The sequence below is a fragment of the Chiloscyllium plagiosum genome, unplaced genomic scaffold, assembly GCF_037043375.1.
Source record: "Chiloscyllium plagiosum isolate Xiang-an unplaced genomic scaffold, Cpla_swu_hap1 HiC_scaffold_4, whole genome shotgun sequence".
Lineage (NCBI taxonomy): Eukaryota > Metazoa > Chordata > Chondrichthyes > Orectolobiformes > Hemiscylliidae > Chiloscyllium > Chiloscyllium plagiosum.
Window position 1 is genome coordinate 108,732,678 of NW_028270142.1, and position 23,180 is coordinate 108,755,857.

At 44.0% G+C, this 23,180-nt stretch overlaps 1 protein-coding gene and 1 long non-coding RNA gene across 2 annotated transcripts in view; both read left to right on the plus strand.

The window, feature by feature from the left end:
* LOC148150462 (uncharacterized) overlaps nt 1-10,441 on the plus strand; it is a 32,649-nt gene extending 22,208 nt beyond the window's left edge. The window contains exon 3 of the long non-coding RNA XR_015757022.1: nt 9,939-10,441. This is a non-coding gene — a long non-coding RNA (uncharacterized LOC148150462). The remainder of the gene's footprint in view (nt 1-9,938) is intronic.
* Nucleotides 10,442-10,599: 158 nt separating this feature from the next.
* LOC122548963 (KAT8 regulatory NSL complex subunit 1-like) overlaps nt 10,600-23,180 on the plus strand; it is a 169,343-nt gene continuing 156,762 nt past the window's right edge. Inside the window, exon 1 of the mRNA XM_043687998.2 lies at nt 10,600-12,308. Coding sequence (XP_043543933.2) covers nt 10,600-12,308 — 1,709 coding nt within the window. The remainder of the gene's footprint in view (nt 12,309-23,180) is intronic.

Consider the following 23,180-nt stretch of genomic DNA (forward strand, 5'->3'; position numbering starts at 1 on the left):
GCCCCCTTAAGTACTGGGCCATTCCAGAATCTACAGAATTTTGATGGATGATTGTCATGATATCTATCTTTCTCGCAGCATTCTGAGATGCACCACATAAGGTCCTGGTAATTTCAATTTTCAGCCCGATTAATTTGTCCAATACTTGTCTGTTAGAGTGTGCTTGTCCAGAGTGCCAAATTCGCCACTGTGTAAAGTAGTAGTCATGGCTTCCTGTTGATGCATTTTCCCAGTCCTCCACAGCTAATTTGCTCCTTGTAACTTCATGACTTCCTTTGTTCAGAAATAAGACCCTTGATATGAGCTTGTTCATTACATTTGAGAACATTCTCTTAATTATGATAACTGTTTATAAAAGGCTACCTGATGGCAAGATTACTAATGATCTTTCTCTCATTGCATAATATTCAACCAAAAATAGCCTGTTCCTGTTCCAAGCTGGCTCCTCAACATGCTCTGGAAAACCATTCAAGAATTCATTCTGTACAGTGTTCGTGCTCATGAGATTTACCCTTTGTGTGTGTGTGTGTGTGTGTGTGTGTGTATATACATTTTCTGTGTAAATATGTATTTGAAATCACTAATAATTATTGCATTCCCTTGTTACATGAACCTCTACATTCTTAATTTATATCATGCCTGATGTAACACTGCTTTGTGTTATGTAATAAACTCCTACCAACATTTAAATAAAACAAAATAATTGATCTGAAATAAATATGAAGTGCGAAAGAAACGCAGCAGGTCTGGCAGCATCTGTGGGGAGAGAGAGAGAGAGAGAGAGAGAGAGAGCGTTCATGTTTCAAGTCTGATAATGATTCTTCTTCGGAATGCTCCACCATAATGACTTTTCCTTCATCTGAATTCTCTGTTTGTCACCCTCCCAAGAATAGAATTCAAACCTGCTCCAACAGCACTTGCAAATTTCCCTTAGTTCATTTATCCTGGAACTGCTAAGCTGTGACTCATTCTCCTTGAAAAGGTCCTAATGCCCCAGAAACTGCTTCTGGAACCCCATTTTCTTTCTATCTATGTCATTGGTACCAATCTGGACCATGCTATCCCTCTTCCAACAGCAGCCTGTAACCCTTCAGTTTTTGGATTAGTGGTGCTGGAAGAGCACAGCAGTTCAGACAGCATCCGAGGAGCAGCAAAATCAACGTTTCGGACAAAAGCCCTTCATCAGAAATGCAAAATCGGCATTTCGGGCAAAAGCCCTTCATCAGGAATTCCTGATGAAGGGCTTTTGCCCGAAATGCCGATTTTGCATTTCTGATGAAGGGCTTTTGTCCGAAACGTTGATTTTGCTGCTCATCGGATGCTGTCTGAACTGCTGTGCTCTTCCAGCACCACTAATCCAAAATCTGGTTTCCAGCATCTGCAGTCATTGTTTTTACCTAGTTGATTGTCACCCTTCAGTGACATCCTTCACCCTGGTGGAGTCACTTCCATGACAGCAAAAACACCTATCTGTTCCAACCATTCCGCTATTTGGTTTCCACTCTTTCCTTTGCAGCAGTCCTCACCCCAGCCATCTTCACATTCTGCTGAGGAACATGTGCATGAATCGGAGTACTGCTGAACCACACATTGTGCCAGAGACTTGGCTTCTTTTGCTGCATTCATCTGAGGAATTATCACCCTTGCTTAAAAACAAACTGTCTTTGCCTCCACCCGCGGCACGGTGGCTCAGTGGTTAGCACTGCTGCCTCACAGCACCAGGGTCCCAGGTTCGATTCCAGCCTCTGGCACTGTGTGTGGAATTTGCACATTGTCCCCGTGTCTGTGTGGGTTTCCTCTGGGTCCACCGGTTTCCTCCCACATTCCAAAGATTAGGTTAGATTACTTAGTGTGGAAACAGGCCCTTCGGCCCAACAAGTCCACACCAACCCGCCAAAGCGCAACCCACCCAGACCCATTCCCCTATATTTACCCCTGTCCCTAACACTACGGGCAATTTAGCATAGCCAATTCACCTACCCTTTTTGGATCGTGGGAGGAAACCGGAGCACCTGGAGGAAACCCACGCAGACACAGGGAGAATGTGCAAACTCCACACAGTCAGTAGTCTGAAGCAGGAATTGAACCCCAGTCTCTGGTGCTGTGAGGCAGCAGTGCTAACCACCGTGCCACCCATCGATAAGGTAGATGCAGGAAACTGTGGAAACGTTCATGGGGATTGATAAGGTAGATGCAGGAAGAACATTTTTCCTAGTTGGGATATCTAAGATCAGTGGACAGTCCCAGAATAAGGGGCAGACCACTTCGAACTGCAATAAGGAATTGTATTTTAAATCAGCTTAGTCATTCAAACTGCATTAGTTCACACTTAATCCCATTCCTCTCTTCACCTCTACCTACCGTGGTTATCAAAGGATGATTAGATTCATAAAGGTTCCAACATTTGTTTTGAAATCGTACAACTGTCTACAATTTGCCTATTTTTGAACTGGCTTCTTTTCTTCGGGCCATCTGTATTCGTTCAGTTCTGACCTTGTGAGCATTCCCAATTTAATAATCTATCATTTATGGTCGGGTTTTCAGTTGCCTAATCTTTTTCATGTGCAGGTCAGGTGAATTGGCCATGCTAAAAATTGCCCATAGTGTCAGGTGCATTAGTCAGAGGGAAAATGGGTCTGGGTGGGTTGCTCTTCGGAGGGCCGGTGTGGACTGGTTGGTCCGAAGAGCCTGTTTCCATACTGTTGGAAATCTAATCTAATCAATTCTCATCCATATGTCTATCCAATGACCATTTAAATGCCCTTTAAAGTTGGTGAGTCTACTACTGTTGCAGGCAGTGTGTTCCACGTCCCTACAACCGAGTCAAGGAACTACCTCTGACGTCTGTCCTACATCTATCATCCCTCCGTTTAAAGCTCTCTCCCCTCCTGCGAGCCATTGCCATCTGAGGAAAAAGACTGAGGAACCCACTGATTAGCTTATGTCTCAATTAAGTCACCACTCAAACTTTTCTCTAATGAAAACAGCCTTAAGTCCCTCAGCCTTTCCTTGTAAGACCTTCCCTCCATAACAGGAGAAAGTGAGGACTGCAGATGCTGGAGATCAGAGCTGAAAATGTGTTGCTGGAAAAGCGCAGCAGGTCAGGCAGCATCCAAGGAACAGGAGAATCGACGTTTCGAGCATAAGCCCTTCTTCAGGAATGAGGAAAGTGTGTCCAGCAGGCTAGAATAAAAGGTAGGGAGGAGGGACTTGGGGGAGGGGCGTTGGAAATGCGATAGGTGGAAGGAGGTCAAGGTGAGGGTGATAGGCCGGATTGGGGTGGGGGCGGAGAGGTCAGGAAGAAGATTGCAGGCTTGGAAGGCAGTGCTGAGTTCGAGGGATTTGACTGAGACAAGGTGGGGGGAAGGGAAATGAGGAAACTGGAGAAATCTGAGTTCATCCCTTGTGGTTGGAGGGTTCCCAGGCGGAAGATGAGGTGCTCTTCCTCCAACCGTCATGTTGCTATAGTCTGGCGATGGAGGAGTCAAAGGACCTGCATGTCCTTGGTGGAGTGGGAGGGGGAGATGAAGTGTTGAGCCACAGGGTGGTTGGGTTGGTTTGTCCGGGTGTCCCAGAGGTGTTCTCTGAAACGTTCCGCAAGTAGGCGGCGTGTCTCCCCCATATAGAGGAGGCCACATCGGGTACAGCGGATGCAATAAATGATGTGTGTGGAGGTGCAGGTGAATTTGTGGCGGATATGGAAGTATCCCTTGGGGCCTTGGAGGGAAGTAAAGGGGGAGGTGTGGACGCAAGTTTTACATTTCTTGCGGTTGCAGGGGAAGAAGCCGGGATTGGAGGTTGGGTTGGTGGGGGTTGTGGACCTGACGAGGGAGTCACGGAGGGAGTGGTCTTTTCGGAACACTGATAGGGGAGGGAAATATATCCTTGGTGGTGGGGTCCGTTTGGAGGTGGTGGAAATGACGGCGGATGATACGCTGTATATGGAGGTTGGTAGGTGAGGACCAGTGGGGTTCTGTCCTGGTGGCGGTTGGACAGGCGGGACTCAAGGGCGGAGGAGCGGGAAGTAGAGGAGATGCGGTGGAGGGCATCGTCGACCACGTCTGGGGAGAAATTGCGGTCTTTGAAGAAGGAGGCCATCTGGGTTGTACGGCTTTGGAACTGGTCCTCCTGGGAGCAGATGCGGCGGAGACGAAGGAATTGGGAATATGGGATGGCGTTTTTACAGGGGGCAGGGTGGGAGGAGGTATAGTCTAAGTAGCTGTGGGAGTCGGTCGGTTTATAGTAAATGTCCGTGTTGATTCAGTTGCCCGAGATAGAAATGGAAAGGTCTAGGAAGGGGAGGGAGGAGTCTGAAACGGTCCAGGTGAATTTGAGGTCGGGGTGGAAGGTGTTGGTAAAGTGGATGAACTGTTCAACCTCCTGTGGGAGCACGAGGCAGCGCCGATACAGTCATCGATGTAGTGGAGGAAAAGGTGGGGGGTGGTGCCAGTGTAGCTGCGGAAGATGGACTGTTCCACATATCCTACGAAAAGGCAGGCATAGATGGGGCCCATGTAGGTGCCCATGGCTACTCCTTTGGTTTGGAGGAAGTGGGAGGATTGGAAAGAGAAGTTGTTCAGGGTGAGGACTAGTTCAGTCAGTCGAAGGAGGGTGTCAGTGGAAGGGTACTAGTTGGTACGACGGGAAAGGAAGAAGCGGAGGGTTTTGAGTCCTTCGTGATGAGGGATGGAGGTGTACAGGGACTGCATGTTCATGGTGAAGATAAGGCGTTGGGGACCGGGGAAACGAATATCATGGAGGAGGTAGAGGGCATGGGTGGTGTCCCGAATGTAGGTGGGGAGTTCTTGGACTAAGGGGGACAGGACCGTGTCGAGGTGTGCAGAGATGAGTTGGTGGGGCAGGTGCAGGCTGAGACAATGGGTCGGCCGGGGCAGTCAGGTTTGTGGATTTTGGGCAGGAGGTAGAAACGGGCGGTGCGGATTTGTGGGACTATGAGGTTGGAGGCGGTGGATGGGAGATCCCCTGAGATGATGATTCCAGATTTTGTTGGTCGGAACGTAGTCCGGACTCCGTGCGGGATCAGTCGGTTCCGTAGACAGGTGCTGAGGAAGGAGATGTGGCTGTGAAAGTGAGTCTGTTTGAGAATGTGGCTGAAGAGCTTCTGTGCAGAGGAGATGACCTGGGGTGTGCAGTGAGAGAGGGACTCACTGAAATCCTTGTAGAGAGAGGAAGAGAGCTTCTTCAAGGAAGTTTCCAAATTTTGTTGGTCGGAACCTAGTCCGGAGTCCATGCGGGATCAGTCGGTTCCGTAGGCAGGTCCAAACCAAAGGAGCAGCCATGGGCACCCGCCTGGGCCCCAACTATGCCTGCCTCTTCGTAGGATATCTGGAACAGTCCATCTTCCGCAGCTGCACTGGCACCACCCCCCACCTTTTCCTCCACTACATCGATGACTGTATAGCCGCTGCCTCATGCTCCCACGAGGAGATTGAACAGTTCATCCACTTTACCAACACCTTCTACCCTGACCTCAAATTCACCTGGACCGTCTCAGACTCCTCCCTCCCCTTCCTAGACCTTTCCATTTCTATCTCGGGCGACCGAATCAACACGGACATTTACTATAAACTCATCGACTCCCACAGCTACCTTGACTACACCTCCCACCCTGTCCCCTGTAAAAACACCATCCCATATTCCCAATTCCTTCGTCTCCGCCGCATCTGCTCCCAGGAGGACCAGTTCCAAAACCGTACAACCCAGATGGCGTCCTTCTTCAAAGACCGCAATTTCCCCCCAGACGTGGTCGACGATGCCCTCCACCGCATCTCCTCCACTTCCCTCTTCTCTGACTTTGAACCCCACCCCTCCAACCGCCACCAGGACAGAACCCCACTGGTCCCCACCAACCTCCATATACAGCATATCATCCGCCGTCATTTCCGCCACCTCCAAACAGACCCCACCACCAAGGATATATTTCCCTCCCCTCCCCTATCAGCGTTCCGAAAAGACCACTCCCTCTGTGACTCCCTCGTCAGGTCCACACCCCCCACCAACCCAACCTCCAATCCCGGCACCTTCCCCTGCAACCGCAAGAAATGTAAAACTTGCGCCCACACCTCCCCCCTTACTTCCCTCCAAGGCCCCAAGGGATACTTCCATATCCGCCACAAATTCACCTGCACCTCCACACACATCATTTATTGCATCCGCTGTACCCGATGTGACCTCCTCTATATGGGGGAGACAGGCCGCCTACTTGCGGAACGTTTCAGAGAACAGCTCTGGGACACCCAGACCAACCAACCCAACCACCCCGTGGCTCAACACTTCAACTCCCCCTCCCACTCCACCAAGGACATGCAGGTCCTTGGACTCCTCCATCGCCAGACCATAGCAACACGACGGTTGGAGGAAGAGCGCCTCATCTTCCGCCTAGCAACCCTCCAACCACAAGGGATGAACTCAGGTTTCTCCAGTTTCCTCATTTCCCCTCCCCCCACCTTGTCTCAGTCAAATCCCTCGAACTCAGCACCGCCTTCCTAACCTGCAATCTTCTTCCTGACCTCTCCGGCCTATCACCCTCACCTTGACCTCCTTCCACCTATTGCATTTCCAACCCTCCTCCCTACCTTTTATCTTAGTCTTCTGGACACATTTTCCTCATTCCTGAAGAAGGGCTTATGTCCGAAATGTCGATTCTCCTGTTCCTTGGATGTTGCCTGACCTGCGCTTTTCCAGCAACACATTTTCAGCTCTTCCCTCCATAACAGGCAACCTCCTAGTAAATCTCCTCTGAACCCTTTCCAAAGCTTCCACATCCTTCCTACAATGCGGTAACCAGAACTGTATGCAATATTCCAAGTATGGCTGCACAGAGTTTTCTGCAGCTGCAGCACGATCTCATGGTTCTGAAACTCAGTGCCTCTATCAATAAAAGCTAACACACCTTATGCCTGCTTAACAACCCTGTCAACAAGGATGACAAACGACAGTGGACCCAAAACAGATCCCTGCAGTACACTATTAGAAACTGAACTCCAGGAGGAACATTTCCCATCAACCACCATCCTCTGTCATCTTTCAGCTCGCCAAACTGCTAAATCACCCTCTATCCCATGCCTCCATATTTTGCGCACTTAGGGGAACCTTATCAAATGCCTTACCGTACACCACATCAACCGCTTTACCCTCATCCACCTGCTTGGTCACCTTCTCAAATAACTCAATAGGGTTTGTGAGGCAAAATCTACCGTTCACAAAACTCTGACTATCCCTAATCAACTTATTCATATCTAGATCATGATAAACCCTTTCTAATACTTTACCCACAACCAAAGTAAGGCTCACAGGACTATAATTTCCAGTGTTGTCTCTACTCCCCTTCTTGAACAAGGGAACAACATTTGCTATCCTCCAGTCTTCTGGCACTATTCCTGGCGACAATTATGACATAAAGATCAAAGCCAAAGGCTCGGCAATCTCCTCCCTGGCTTCCCAGACAATCCTAGGATAAATCCTATGGTCTGATTTGATCAGTGGTTAGGGACATGATGATATAATTGTAAGTCTGACAGGAGAGTGAAACAAAAACATGGCAATGGAGCAGCCTTGGCCCTTAGAATTTCAAACCCATTGAAAGTAAGAATTATCCAATGACAAGAGCAGCTATGATATAACAAATTGATTTGACTATGGGATACAGAGCCATTTAGGAGTGGGGTGTTTGGGGTGCAGTGGGAAGAGGAGGAGTTGAAAGGAATTTAGTGGCAGCAAGGGACAGAATAGTTAGGGCAAATGACATCATTCTGTGCAACCGAGACTGTGAAACCAGAAGGCTGTGTTGCCTGCCTGGTGCCAGGTTTCAGTATATCACTAATTTGATGTGAGAAGAGGGAGGAACCAATTGTCACAGTCCATGTCGACAGCAACACCATAGGTAAGATGAGGAAAATATTTTGCATAATTTATATTGGGACAGAATTAGGGAAATGGAGGGGGAAGGGATACTGTTTGGCAAGATTGAGTAAATGGCAAGACAACAGATGAAGATAGTCTGTCAAAAAAACAGATATGGCTGGAAGAGACAAGAATGCAAAGTGAAGAATGTGCCCCAGAACAGAGTTTATGGAACATACTTTAAAAAAGAATTGAGATGTTTGAATGCCAGATTATTCACTAGCATTCGTGTTTGGCAAAGCCTGAATCTTTTTTGGGGGATCTAATGAGTTGAATAAATAACAAAACTGGTGGATGTGCTATTTGGTAAGGTCCCACACGGAAAATAGAGTGCCTGGGATTTATATAATGGCATAGAACAAGAACTGGTTAAAATACAAGAAACATTGGAATACAGGGATCATTTTCTGGCTGGCATGCTATGACGTGTGGAATACAGCAAGGGTCAGTGCCCGGGTCCCATCTAGTCACAATGTGTTTCAATGATTTATCTGTGAGGATGCAGTGTAATAATTCCAAGATTGCAGATGACGCAAAACTCGGTGGAAGTCTCAGCTGTGAAGTGGATGCAAAGATACTTTTAAAGGGATCTGGAGAGGTGAAGTGAATGGCCAAAAAGCTGGAACACAAAATGCAATGTGGAGAAATGAGAGGTTACCCATTCTAAGAAAAACATAGTGTATTTGTTAAAATACTGGGAAATGTTGAATTTCAAAGGAATGGGGTGGGGGTGTGGCCAAATGTTTGGGTCCTGTGCGCAATTAAGGCAAATTTGAACAGACTGTTCAGATACGACATGATGCATATGACTTTTCCTGTAAGTTGCATTGCTCTCCAAAGGGTCCACCAGTCTGTATGCTGACACGCTGATGTCTAGTTATGGATGTCACTACTGTGTATGCACCACAGGTCTGAACAAAAGAAAAAAAAATAGGGACTGTAGGACATATTTCAGTCGCTGTTGGGACTTTAAGCTGAATCTTCTGAGCAAGATGTCGGATACTATTATTTTGTCATAAAAGTCTTGAAAATTGTCCATCTGTTCCTGTTACTTTAATCAATACTGTTTGGACAAATTATGACACATTTGTGGGGCACGTGGCACTTGAACTCAGGTCTTATAGCCCAGATGGGGTACGTGACTGCTGTGCTAAGAACCTAGTAGGTAAATTATATATTTATTACATGATTGCAGGTGTTGAGATGTCTTCCTGCAATTTTCTAAAGCCTTGGGGAAAGACCACCCCAGTATTGTGGTTAAGGTCTCTGTACCCAAGAGAAGTGTGCTGCACAGGGAGTGCAATTGAGGTTCACCAAACTAATTTTGGGATGGAGGAACTTATCCTCCTAGGAAAGATTAGATAAAGTGGCCCTCTGATTTCTCTGGAAGACTTATTGGTGGTCATGTTCAAGCTTTCATGGGGATTGATAAGGTAGAAGCAGGAAGAACATTTTTCCTAGTTGGGATATCTAAGATCAGTGGACAGTCTCAGAGGACAGTCTCAGAATAAGGGGCAGACCACTTCGAACTGCAATAAGGCATTGTACTTTAAGTCAGTTTAGTCATTCAAACTGCATTAATTCACACTTAACCACGGTCGGTAGAGGTGAAGAGAGGAATGGGATTATCAAAGGATGATTAGATTCATAAAGGTTCCAATATTTGTTTTGAAATCGTACAACTGTCTATAATTTGCCTATTTTTGAACTGGCTTCTTTCCTTCGGGCCATCTGCATTCGTTCAGTTCTGACCTTGTGAGCATTCCCCATTTAATAATCTATCATTTATGGTCGCGTTTTCAGTTGCCTAATCTTTCTAATTCCTTTCCCGCTTCCCTATTTTCTTTTTTCGGGACCCTCACGATTTTGGTGATCAACTTTAAATGTTTTTATTTCTTATAAAATATTGTCTCAAGTATCTTGCCCTCTTCTAATTTAGCTTAATAATCTAATACAATTTAATAGAAAGTGCTGCAGGAATGCGACATAAAGTTTCATTATTGTCAATTGAAAAGGTTACAAGGATCCAGCAGCAGACAAAAGATAACTTCTCATTATGTCGTTCTCTGTTCCTCGAACCGAAAGCCTGATCGTTGGGCCGTGAAGGAAACTACTCAAAACAGGATCTACCCTCACCGTACATAATAAATAGGGGTTGAATACGCCTCATTCTGTGTAAATATGTGAATTTTATGGATGGTAATTATTAAATATTGTGCAGTAGGCGACCTTGTTATAAATTACACTTATTTTCCCATCGCCTTTTAAATGTTCACAAGTCAATTTTAATTAAATTGATGCAATGAAACAAAAAAAATCTTTACCAGTACTCTAAGGTGAAGATTGTGAAATATCTTCTCTGTATTTTTGGTAATAAAGCAGCGTTGGAAAAAGGGAGAAAACGGTTTTAAGTTAATGATGCAAGAAATAACTATGACTACGTTATAAATCTCGTGCATTTTTTTTTGCCTGTCTGCTTTGACCCAGACTGTCCGTTGGAATGGCTAGTGCGCGCGTTTTTTCCGGACACAACAGGCACCGCCATTTTAAATTGATGGCGGGGGGGGAAGCAATCTTTTGATGGAAGAGGGTGGGAAGAGAGAGCGCGAGGGTGGGGGTGGGGAGAAGCTCGCGCGGTTGAGAAGGTTTGGTTGGGGGAGGGGTGGTAAGTTACAGATGGGAGGGTGGGGGAGGGGAAGAGGTGGAAAAAAAAACAAGATGGCCGCCGGCCGCTTGAAGCGAATGGTTTCCCCGGCTGTGAGTGAAAGCGCTGGCGAAGTGCGGCAGCAGCAACACGGATTCAACTTGGCCGTGTCGTCATCACCACTGCCGCTGCTTTCGTCGTCGCCCCCTTCAGCTGCGTCCTCGCCACCTTCCTGTTCGGCCACAAATGGCACTTTAGACGAAGGGGTGGACAATAATAAAAATAATAAACTGGCCGGCCCTTTATATTTCTCGGTCGACTGTATGGACTCTATGTTTTTGGCCCGGCCGACCAGAGTACGGCAGCGCCCCGAGCCCCAGTCTCAGTCTTACCACCGCGGCGAGAGGTGCACGGTCGCCGACCGAGGAGGAGACGGCAAAGGGCCCGAGATAAATAATTATAACCACCACAACCATCACAACCACTTTCACCATTCTCCTCACCGCCGGTACCATCGTCACCACCAGGCCGGCGAGCCGCAGGAACTGGGGGTGAGTTCTACGGAAATCCCCGGTCTCGGCCTAAACAGGGAAGCCTCGAGGCTCTGCGGCAAGCGCCAGGACAGAATGAATTCCGATGGATTTTTCTCTACTCCAGTCGGCGAGGGCAAGAAGAGGGGCAAAGCCGCGATATCTAGCACTGCCAGCAACGGCCTGGCCAAAGAAGTGCCTTGTCTCAGCCGCGAGCCTGGCTTGGTGAACGGCAGCAACAAAGCGTCGAGCGGCTGCGGTATTCAGCGGAGTAACGGCGCCATCTCGTTGAACTCGGCTTTGTCTGGCATGGGGAATCTGGATAAAAGCCGCTGCTCCCAGCTGCAGAAAAACAGCAACACCGCCACCCCCGAACTCGGCCTACTATCCAAAGGCAGCACCAAAATCCCCGGTCTCGCTTACGGATGTCGATCCGAATTTCATGCCAGCAAGCCCGCGGGAAGTTCACTTAAGTCTCGCTACGGCGAAATAAATCCAAATTGTATGGGGACTGATAATCACATCAAAAAACATATCGATAGAATAAACAGTACTTTCGGTGACATTATTAACCACCACAATAACTGTAATAGTGTCAATTGTAATACTAATGGTAGTCGCAATAATAATATTAGTCAGGATGAGGTGAGTGCTCAGAGTTTATTAGTTATCGGTAAACAAGCTGAGATCAGGAGCAGGGCTCATCGATTGTGCAAGCGTTTGCAGGTAGTACAAGCTAAACAGGTAGAGCGCCATGCCCAGCAGCAGCTGGCGGGTTTGGTGGAACACAGTTTAAAACAGTTCTCTTCCTCTTTCACTGAAACATTTCTTAATAGCAGTAATAATAAACATAGAAGCACTTTTCACGGGAACAACGACCTGCTGGTTGGTTCTTCATTGTTGAGAAGTTTCCCAAGAACGGATTCAAAAGGCGGTAATGGAGATACTTATTCCAGTCCGAGCTCTTCCCTCCGATCTGGCGGGAGCAGCAAATGTTTGCTATCTTCGCCAAGTGAGGATACTTTTTCTAGTTTTGTGAAAGGTCGAGCTGTTTCTGAGAGTTTGCTGAAACTGGTGTCCAGCGTGACTGCAAAACTCAGGACTTCGGAGAGGGCTTTCGATTCAGATGCCACTGAGAGCAGCTCGGGGGGCGAGACTGATCCAGAGGATGGTACAGGTGGTGCAAAATTCGAGCATCGGCATGCAGTTCTGTAAGTAATCGGGGGTTATAGTTTGCAGAAACCGAGGTGCTTTGATAAACGTGTATATTATAAACATATATTTGCCGCATATAATTACTTTCAACATGTGGAAGTATCTAGGGTACGTTGTTAGCACCATGGATTGGAATGACATAGCAGTAGTGTAAATAGGAGAATATGTTTTGTGATGAGATTGACATTTGCTGTAGTTGTTTAACTTGTGAACGGAGATTTTAATAGGTCAGCAGCAGTCGATGTGGGTGGGAGCACCTCCACTGCAATGGAATGATGCATGCATATTGACTTCCACTTGTTAAGTGTTGCTCTTAGGGTTGCGGAAGTAATAGAGAGCTCTGCAGCATGTCTTGTCAGTCAGGGGTCATTACATTCTGTTGCTATCTACAAAACAATCTGCATGTTTATACATGTTTTTATGATGGTTCAGCAACATGTTTGAGGGTTTATTATTCATGCCAACAGAGGAAAGCTACTGTTTAACTTGACATTCAGATGCTCAGATTTGCCTGTCTGTTTTGTTGCTATGATGAATTGTCTTAAATTTTAACCATAAACCCTATTGTGTGCATAAAATACTTTCACTAAGTCTAAATTGAAAATGCAAGGAACTACAGTGTGAATCAGTCGCTCAAGCTTAAACTCATTAATTGTGACCATAGCCGTTAGTTCTGTTCTGTTTCGTACAGATGGCAATCAGAGCAAAGCAGTTTTTATAGCCATTGTTAGTCTTCAGGTTTTCGTCTAGGTTTTAGTCTCATTATGTGCTTCAGTTGGTGCTTCAGTTTTGACCAGTATCATCCTGAGTCAGCTTGTAGAAATCCAGATTGCTTGGATGTGTTGTGATCCTTGCTTGCTTGTGTAAAAATGTCCCCAAATTCTGTTCACCGTGGAAACCGAAGTGGTTCATGTTGGTATCTGTGATAACATTATCAGGGTCAGTTGTCTTTCTCATTAAATTTATTAAATGAATGCTGCTGTACCCTATTATTCAGTATTTTGTGTGCCAACTCAATTATGATGAAAATCATAGGTCTAGTATATGGAACCACATGCAATTCATCTGTTTTAGCATTGTATCCATGGCCAAGATTTGGTTGTGGTCTTAAATCAGTAACTATTACTTATGTGGATTCCTGTATTTCAAGATTTCTACCTTTTTTTTTCTTTTACACTGTAAATGACCATAATTGCTTTTCCCCTTTATCCTCATTAAGAGATCTGTTGGTTTAATATGAGGAAGGGTCCCTGGACCCGAAACGTTAATTCTGATTGCTTTTCACAGATGCTGCCAGACCTACTGAGCTTTTCTCGCAATTTCTGTTTTGGTTGTTAATATAAACTTGATTCAAGGGAAGGCAGTGCTGTGGTGTTAATGTTATTGGACCAGCAATAGCGAGCCCCAAGTTCATGATTCACATCCTGCCAATTTGAGTACCTATCCATTATCCCTACTTTCTGTCACCTGCCGCTCAACCAATTTCCCAGCTATGTCAGTAACTTGGTCTTCTACCTTCGATAACAGTCCTTTATGTTGGGCTTTATCAAGTGCCTTCTAGAAGTCCACATAAGCAAAATTCATATACATTCTCCTGTCCACTACTGTAGTCACCTCTTCAAAAAAAAATCACTGAGATTTGTCAGACATAACATGTCATGATCTATGCTGGCTCTTTCTGCTTAACTGAAAAGACCCCACCCCAAAATTCCATGTGCAAGAGTCAGCTGATTGCTTGTGTGCCAGATATAAAGTGTTATAGGCAATTATGACAATGTGGAAGCAAGTTCTGAAGTTGTATCACCTTTTGCCCCTTTGCTAATTAGATTCCTGAAAGGCCCCTAAATTCTGACTCTGCTCCCTTGTGTTACACTTTGCAATGAGAAGAAATAGGTTTTTTTGTGCTCACCTTATCTGTTTGATTTGATATATTCAAAGTTTTAATGGCATCATCCTTAATTATTTAATCCAGGGTTTGCAGCTTCCCTCGAAATTTATTCCTGAAGAATAGGTGTCATTCTGATAAATTTCTCTGTCATTACAAAGTCTGGTGACCTGAATGCTGGGGTTTATTTAGGCCGTTCCTGAATCAAGACTTCGTGTATTCTGGTATATTAAACATCAAGACCAACATTCTATTATGTTGTTGATTATTTTCTATACTTGCTCATGACATTTTAATGATCTGTGTCTGAACTCTGAAGTCTTTTTGCACCTCCACTGCTTTGATCTTTTCTCCATTCGAAAGTACTGTTTGACCTTGCAATTGACTATATTTAAGCCACAGTTTTGTCCATGGACTCAATGTATTGATATATTTTTACGATTGTGTCAACTCTGCCTGTCGTTCTCTTAGGGACAATATTTTTTATTCACTTGTGGGACATGGGTGACACTAGCTGGCCAGCATTTATTACCCATCCTTAGTTTCCCTTGTGCAGGAGGGGGTGAGCTGCTTCTTTAACGTCTTCAGTCCATGTGCTGTCGGTAGACCCAGAATGCCTGTATGGATTTTGACCCAGTGATGATGAAGGATTGTTGTTATGTTTCCAAGTCAGGATGATGAGTGGTTTGGCAAGGAATGTGGCGGTAATAGTGTTGCAGTGTATCTGCTGCCCTTGTCCTTTTCGATAAAGACCAAGAGCATGGAAACAGACCCTCCAATCCAACTCTTCCATGCTGACCAAGTTTCCCAAATTAAGCTAGTGCCATTTGCCAGCATTTGGCCCATATCCCTCGAAATCTTTCCTCCTCTTATACCTGTCCAAATTTCTTTTAAATGTTGTTACTGTATCTGCATCCACTACTCGCTGTAGTAGTTCATTCCAAATGTGCACCACCCTCTGTGATAAAGCCCTTCAGATCTTAAGTCTTTGTCCTCTCACCTTAAAATTATGCCCGCTAGTTTTGAAGTCCCCAGATGTAGTGAAAGCACCTTTTTTTTTACGACTTTATAAACCTGTGCATGGTCACCCCTCAACCTCCTACGCTACAATGAAAGAAGTCCCAGCTTATTGAACTTCTCCTTTATAACTCAAACTCTGCAATCCTAGTAACTTTGTTGTAAATTTTTTCTGCACACACTCTAATTTAATAATATACTTCCTATAGCTGGATGACCAGGACTATTCATGATACTTCAAAAGTGGCCCCACAGCATCCTGTACAAGAGAGTCCTAGAATCATAGAATCCCTACAGTGTGGAAGCAGGCCATTTAGCCCAAGTCCACACCAACCCTCCAAACCGCATCCCTCCCATAGCCCACCTACACTCCTCTATCCCTATAACTTTGCATTTTCCATGGCTAATCCACCTAACCTGCATCTCTTTGGGCTGTGGGAGGAAACTGGAGCACCCAGAGGAAACTCAGGTCATCACAGGAAGAGTGTGCAAACTCCACACAGACAGTCGTCCAAGTCTGGAATTGAACCTGGGTTCCTGACATTGTGCAGCAGCAGTGTTAACCATGGAGTCACCGTGCAGAGATGTGTTTCTGTTCTCCAAAGGAAATAGTTGAGTTTAGAAGGAGCTTTTTGAGGATCTCTGGTGAGTTTGCCAATTCATTTTAGCCAGCTCTGCTTTTGTGTCCACATAATGGACCTTATTTACATTCATAAAAATATTGTCTCTTACCCACTCCTTTCTCTGTCAAATAATGGAGAATTCAAGAAAATTATGGTCAGTGCTATGTTCAGCCAATTTTATTGTGAAATCATTAATTCAACCAATCCTGTTGTCTAAAACTAGATCCAGCATAGCCCAGCCTCTGGTTGGCTCCAGAGCATGCTGTTCTGAAAAACTGAGGAAATCATTCCATGAACTCTTCATCTATGCCACCTTTGCCCACCTGACATTTCCAGTTGATATATCGGTAAAAATATTCTGCTCCCATTATTTCTTCCTTTATGCACTCCCTTGTGATGATTGTTAAGGAGACTTGAACACCATTCCCACAAGCAACTTGACCCCCCCCTCTGCCCAAACCATTTCTACATCCTGATTTTGTGAACTGAGGTTATCCATCTCTATTGTGCTAATATCACAGTCACTCCCTCTAGCTTAGGGTCTTTGCTAACTATCCCGTACCTTTCAATAATAAGGTGCCAGTTCATGTCATTCTGTATCCATGTCTCCAAACTGGCTACAGATCATATTTATTTCTGTTTGTACTGTCGCTTCATTTGGATTTTTCAAATGTTTTGTTTGTTCAGCTAGTGTTGACTTTTGTCCTTTTTGCAAATTCAAGGCATAGCTGTTGGTTTACTTTCAGATTTGTAATCCCCGTCCCTTCCTGTTACCATCTGTTGACCATTTCCTGTATTAATATCTTTTGCCTTGTCTCTCTTTTTCAGTGGACCACATTGTACCAAATGTCTTGTCTTTTCTCCACTATCTTGTTTCAGATCTATTTCCCTCGTACTATAGCTTGCAAGAACTCCAGCCCCAGCATTGTTCAGATGTGGACTGTCTGAACGGTACAGATACCACTTGTCTTCAGGTCTTACTGATGTCTAATGAGACAGTTGATGTATTGGTTTTGATTTTCTAAAAGGTTTGGGGAAAGTCCTAGTAGATATGAAGATGGCAAATGAAACTCCTTCACTCAAAATGGGAGTGAGACAGGAAAACAGGACATTACAGACCAGTTAGTTTTATGCCTGTCCCAGGAAAGTTTTAGCAGTTAATGTTAAAGAATTTTTAGCTGGTCAGTTCCATGAGTTCAAGGTAATCAGGCAGAGTCAACAAGATTTTGTGAAAGGGAATTGTTTAGCCAATCTATTGGAGTTCTTTGTGCTGTTAATAAGGGCAAACTTGCATGGGTGGTTTGTCCTTGGACTTCGAGAAGGCATTTGATGAAATATATGAAAGGCTATTGTGGAAAATAAAAGCTTATGTTGTCGAGAGTAGAAAGAAGATTAACTGGCTCTCAAGCAGAGAATAGCATGAATTTCAGATCGGCAAACTGTAACAAATGGTGTGTCATAGGGATTGGTGCCAGGACCCTAGTTGTTTACAACTCATAAAATTAGCTTAAATGTAAGGACAAAATGATTGTTGTCAAATTTACTGACAGCAAAAGGATAAACAAGTTAGTTGGAACAAGACAATAAACTTCAGACCGGAGAAGTATCATAGAAATCCTACACTGGGTAGAAGCAGGCCCTCCCAAGAGCATCCCACCCAAAGCCACTGCCCTATCCTATTCCTGCATTTCGCAGGGCTAATCCACCTAGCCTGCGCATCCCTGGATGCTATGGGCAATTTAGCTTGACCAATCCACCTCACCTGCACAGCTTTGTACTGTAGGAGGAAACCGGATCACTTGGAGGAAACCCACACAGACATGGGGAGAATGTGCAAACTGTACATAGACAGTCACACAAGACTGGAATCAAACCCCAGGTCCTTGCTGCGATGAGGCAGCGGTGCTTACCACTGAGTCACCGTGATGGGTTAAGTGAGTAGACAACTATGTAACAAATGGAGTATAGTGTGGGAAAATATTCAGTTGATTAGTTTGGCAAGAAGAATAAGGATAAAACAATCAAAATGATGAGGGATTGTGAAGGGATTTGTATTTCTGGAGTCAGAGATGGTTAGCATGTATGTGCAGCAGGCAGTTAAGAAAGCTAACACAAATGTATCATTTATTGCAAGGAGAATTGAATACAAAATCATGGAGGATATGCTTCATTATGCAGGGCACTGATAAAACTACCTCTGGAATATTGAATTGGTTAACTTATTTAAGGAGGGATGTAAATGTGTTGCAAGCAGTTAAGAGCATGTTTATCAGAATATATCTGGACTGAGTGGGTTATCTTTCCGAAGAAAGGTTGGACAGGCTAGGTTTGTTCAATTTGAGTTTCGAACAATATGAGGCAACTTAATTGAAACTTTTAAATCCTGAAGGGTCTTGAGTAGGTAGATATGGAGAAGTTAGTTCCTGTTATGGGAGAATTGAGAACTGGGAACCTGCATAAAGATAATGGTTTGCCCACTCAAGACCCCAAAATGAAGTGTATTTCCTGGTAAACAAGATGGTGGCAAGTCATCCAGGTAGGCTGGAATGTGGATTTTTTTTTGGTTACAATCAAATTAGCCATTTTCCTTCATTACAATTTCTTTGTTTGAATAAGTGGATTTCAAATCATCCCACATGTCACATTGAGCAAATGGAAGCCATTTGAAATAATTCCCTTCTTGCCCAATTAAGGGAGAGGGACCATTGTGCTGTTTGGGAAGGAAAGTGAATAGGTCATTTGGACATTCAGAAAATGGGAGTTTGAGAAATTCAAGTCTCCAAACAGACCAGACTTGAATTTATTTGGTGCTTGAAACATATCTTCAGCATTTAGGGCCACATAACTTTGAAAGCTGTACATTTAGCTGTTGGTGTAGTAAACTGATGGTCTTGCGAGACTAACAGATGCCATCACAGTAGTAAAATGATGTTAATTTGCATACAGGAAGGTCCCACTAATAGCAATAAGATCACTGACCAGTTAATACAAACCTATGAAGTAGTAATGGAAGTAGGCCATTTAACCCTTGGAGCCTCCTCTGTATTTTCGTGGCAAATGTGGCATCTTTTTGTTTTTTGAGTCGCACATCCCCATCTGTCCATCTTAAACTTTGATTCTCTTGCCTAACAATTTTTAGCCCTCTGTCTTATAAGTATTCAGTAACCAGAGGCAGAGTGTTCCAAAGTCACTTAGCCCTCTGAGAGAAAAAAATAACTTCTTATCTCTATCTTGAATGGGCAAGTCTGAATTTTAAAACCGTGCCCCCTGCGTTTGGACTGACCCACAAGGGGAAACATCTTTTCCATGTCTACTTTGTCAAGGTTCAGGATCTTCTATACTTCAGACAAGTCTTATAAAATGCAATGGAAAGAAGACATCCTACTCAGTTCAAGAGCTACCCATTCCAAGATCAAGCGAGTAAACTGTTTTCAATACATTTATATTCCTAAGGAAAGACAGCACCACTGCAAATGTACTCAAGATGTGGTCTCATCCAATACCCTGTACAACTGAAGCATAATCTGATTTGTTGATTGAGATCACAGGATTTAAAGGGTGTAAAGTTAGGTAAGTTATGCAAATGTGGTCAAAAGATGCTCATGTTTTAAACTCAAATGTTGTCAGAGGGAGGGGAAACTGAAGGAGGTAATGAGTTTTGGATCAAGTTTGCAGAAGTGTTGTGGCGCAGAAAGGGTCATTCAGCCCATTGTGTTTGCACTGGTTCTGTTACTTGGTGCCAATCTCCTGCTTTTTTTCCCAAATCCCTGCAGCGGATTTCTATCCAAATCATCAAATGTCCTCTGGATTGCCTCAATTGAACCTGAATCCAACACGAACCCTAACTACTCGCTTTGTGGAAACAATTGCATTTCCCTTGCTTATTTTACACATCACTTGAATTCTATGCCACCTTGTTCTTTCTCCTTTTATGAGGGGGAACAGCTTCTCCCTATCTACTCTCTCTCGCCGGCTCATGATTTTGAAGACCCTATAAAATCTCCTCTCAGCCTTCATCTTTCTAAGGCAAGCAATCCAGTTTCTTCAATATGTCACATAACCATAGTTTCATATTGCTGGAACCATTCTTGTCAAGTCAGTTTTATTAGTGTTAAGTTCTGACAAAATGAGAATTCATTGTTTGCCAGGAGCAGTGAAGAGGACAAGAATCGAGCACACTGGTTCTCTCGAGCTCAGTTTAATGGAAGAATGCATGTTAATTTTTTTTTGTGAAATGTGCAGTGCCTGGTCAAAAGTACTAATGGCACCTTTGTAACTGTGATAAAGGTTGGCTATCTATGTTTATCCTGCTTGACCCTGCCAATAGACTTTGATCCTCATCCTCATTCCTCATTCACTGCCACTTCACTGTCAGGGATGACACTCCTGGTTCTGTTTTTTTTTAATCCTCATGGGAACTGGACAATCATCTGAAATCACTCCTCTTCATTTTCTTTCGTCATACCTCTGTGCCCCATTTCTACCCCCACTTCAATGATCTCTTCATGGTTTCCTTCTGTTGTGTAATTTCATTGGTATGATGCATTTCAGTGGCATTATTGAAGAAAATGCAACATCAGTTTCCACATGTAGGTAGCTCGTAGTTGCTCCCCTTACCAGCTTTCCTCTCAACCCTTCACGACCTTTAAATTGTCACACTGCTATCTAATATCTTTATGTCCTCCAACTTAATTATTAGATAGACTAAAGCCTCAGTCTGATTCAGATCATCTTCCATTGAAGTCTTCCTTGTATTTTTGTTACATCTGGATTGAACTGTTCCAGGACAACAAAAAAAGCCATTCCTGTTCTCCTTTTTTTAAACTTCAGTTATCTAAAATTCTGATTTGGTAGATGTGAAGCTGGAAAGGCACAGCAGGTCAGGTAGCATTTGAGGGGCAGGAAAGTCAATGTTTCAGGCTGAAACTCTTTGTCAGGACTAGATGGGGTGGAAGCCAGACATATATAGTGGGAGGGGGATGGGGCTTAGGAAGGGCAGGTGGGATAGTGATAGTCGGGTGCAATAAGGGTTATTGTCATTAGATTGTGGGAAGAATGGAGCAGATAGGTGAGTAGGAAGACAAACAGGTTAGGACAGGTCTAGGAGGTGAGGAGGAAGGGTGGGGCCAGCCATCAGATAAGGCTGGAGAGTTTGAAGCTGGTGAAGGTTGTGTTGAAGCCGTTGGGCTGTTAGTTTCCCAGGCAAATATAAGGTGTTGTTCCTCCAATTCTGTGAGGCATCACTCTGACAGTGGATGAGCCAAGGATGGATTATTGTGGGGGGAGTGGAAGGGGGAATTAAAGTGGATGACATCTGGAAGATTAAGTTGTTTAATGGGTGCAAAGTGCAGATGCTCCACGAGCAAGTCCCTGAGCCTGCGTTTGGTCTACCCAATATGGTGGAGACCAATTGGAAGCAACATACGCAATAGATGAGGTTAGATGACTTCAGGTGAATCTCTGTCGGATCTGGAAGGATTGTTTAGGACCTTGGATGGAGGTGAGAGGGGAAGTGTCGGGGCAGATATTGTATCTCTTGTCGTTCCAAGGAAAGATACCAGGTGTAGTGCAGAAGTCGGCGGAAAGTGTTGCATTGTTGAAGGAGTCTCAGACTGAGCGGTCCCTGCAGAAAGTGGACAGAGGATAGAGAAGGAAATATCTTTTTGGTGGTGGGGTCTGATTTAGGTGGCAGCAATGTCAGAGGATGGTGCATTTAAAATTCTGCTGCTTTTTTACATTTAGCTCCAGATCTCATTCATTCACCACCATTTATGCTCACTGATTTACATTGAATTCCAGTCAAGCAGTGCATCAATTTCACATTTCTCTCATCCTTTCTGGTGCTGTTTAACTCTAGGTCTTTGACCAGGCTTTGATGATGGATCTGAATATCTCTCTGTACAACTCAACTTTTTACCATGTTTCTGTAAAGCACCTTGGCATACTTAATTATTTTAAACAGACAATGTAAAATCATATGGTCTTTATTATAATATTGCTACAGCCTTCTGCAATGGATGAATGAGATTTTGAGGTGAACCATAGGACACCAATATTCTTTCAAGTGAGTGGTTTAATATGGAAAATTCCATTTCAACTTTTCAAAGTCATCTTTTGGAAAGCATATCTTGCCAATTTAAGCTAGTATTGCTCATTCTGAAATTTCAGCAGTTGAGTTGAAAACTGGAATTTCTGGATTACAACCCATAAACTCTTGATATTCAGGTCACCTGTATGTATATGTAAATGCACACACAAGCACTTTTCAATTTACTTATGTTTATCTTCAGTTGTTCCTACAAACTATTCCACTTGCCTCCATTTGCTTATTTTAGATGCAGTTTCATCATAGGTTTTGCTGGACCTTTACGTTAGGTACTCTGCATCTACAAGAGACAGGGAGCCTACTTTCACTTTGTTCCGATTGATCACTTCTACTAACCCCTTTTTAGATGTTGAATTCATTAAGTCTTCATTGCTTTTCAGATTTAATAAATCAGGTCGTCTTCCAAGTTTGTGTGAAAGAAGTCATTTCAGAATAGTTTTGATAAGAACAGTTCTGAAGACCATTTTTTTAAATTGGACTAAATGATGTAGAAAGGAATTTCTTTAAACCCAAGGAAACTTTGTAAGAAGGTGTTTGCCACTTTGCAAGCCAGTTACTGGAACACATTCTGGAGTTCTGTCTGCAGTGGGGGAGAATTCCAGACATATCAGGACCATTCATGTGTTGAGAGCAGTTTTGCCCAGAGGCCATAAGATATAAGGTAAGGCAGTCTTTTGATTGGTTTTTCAATCAAGACCAATTGTTGCGGGCTCAAGAAGGCAAAGCACCACACAAACTTCATAATTGACTCTTGGACAGTTAATTATAGCATTGTGTTTGGATAACTGGGAGAAGCTTCCAACCTGCAAATAAAAAGCTTTGAACACGTGCTCTCCCTCTGTACCTAATGGAAAAGCAACAAATAATCTCCTAATAGCTCTTCCAACTCAACCATTTTTCTGTAAATGTCTGTCTCTGCAAATTCCTTTGTTGAAAGGAAATAGGTGTTGAACCAATATGTGAACGAATGACAATCGATGTACCCACAGTCTACTATCATGAATCAAGAATTGGAAGGAACCAGAAGAAAGGTAGAAGAAAACAGCTCACTCTGTTATTCCATATGGGTAACAGAACGGCACTTCTCTGATTTTTTTTTTCCCCTTCCCCATCCATAATACCAGTGTCTTGTCTATGTGGTGTCTGTTTACATGTGTATGGGTATTTTTTAAAAACGTAGAGTTTATTTGAATTATAAGTTAACAATTCTTTTCTTGCCTTTGGTTAAAAACAGTTC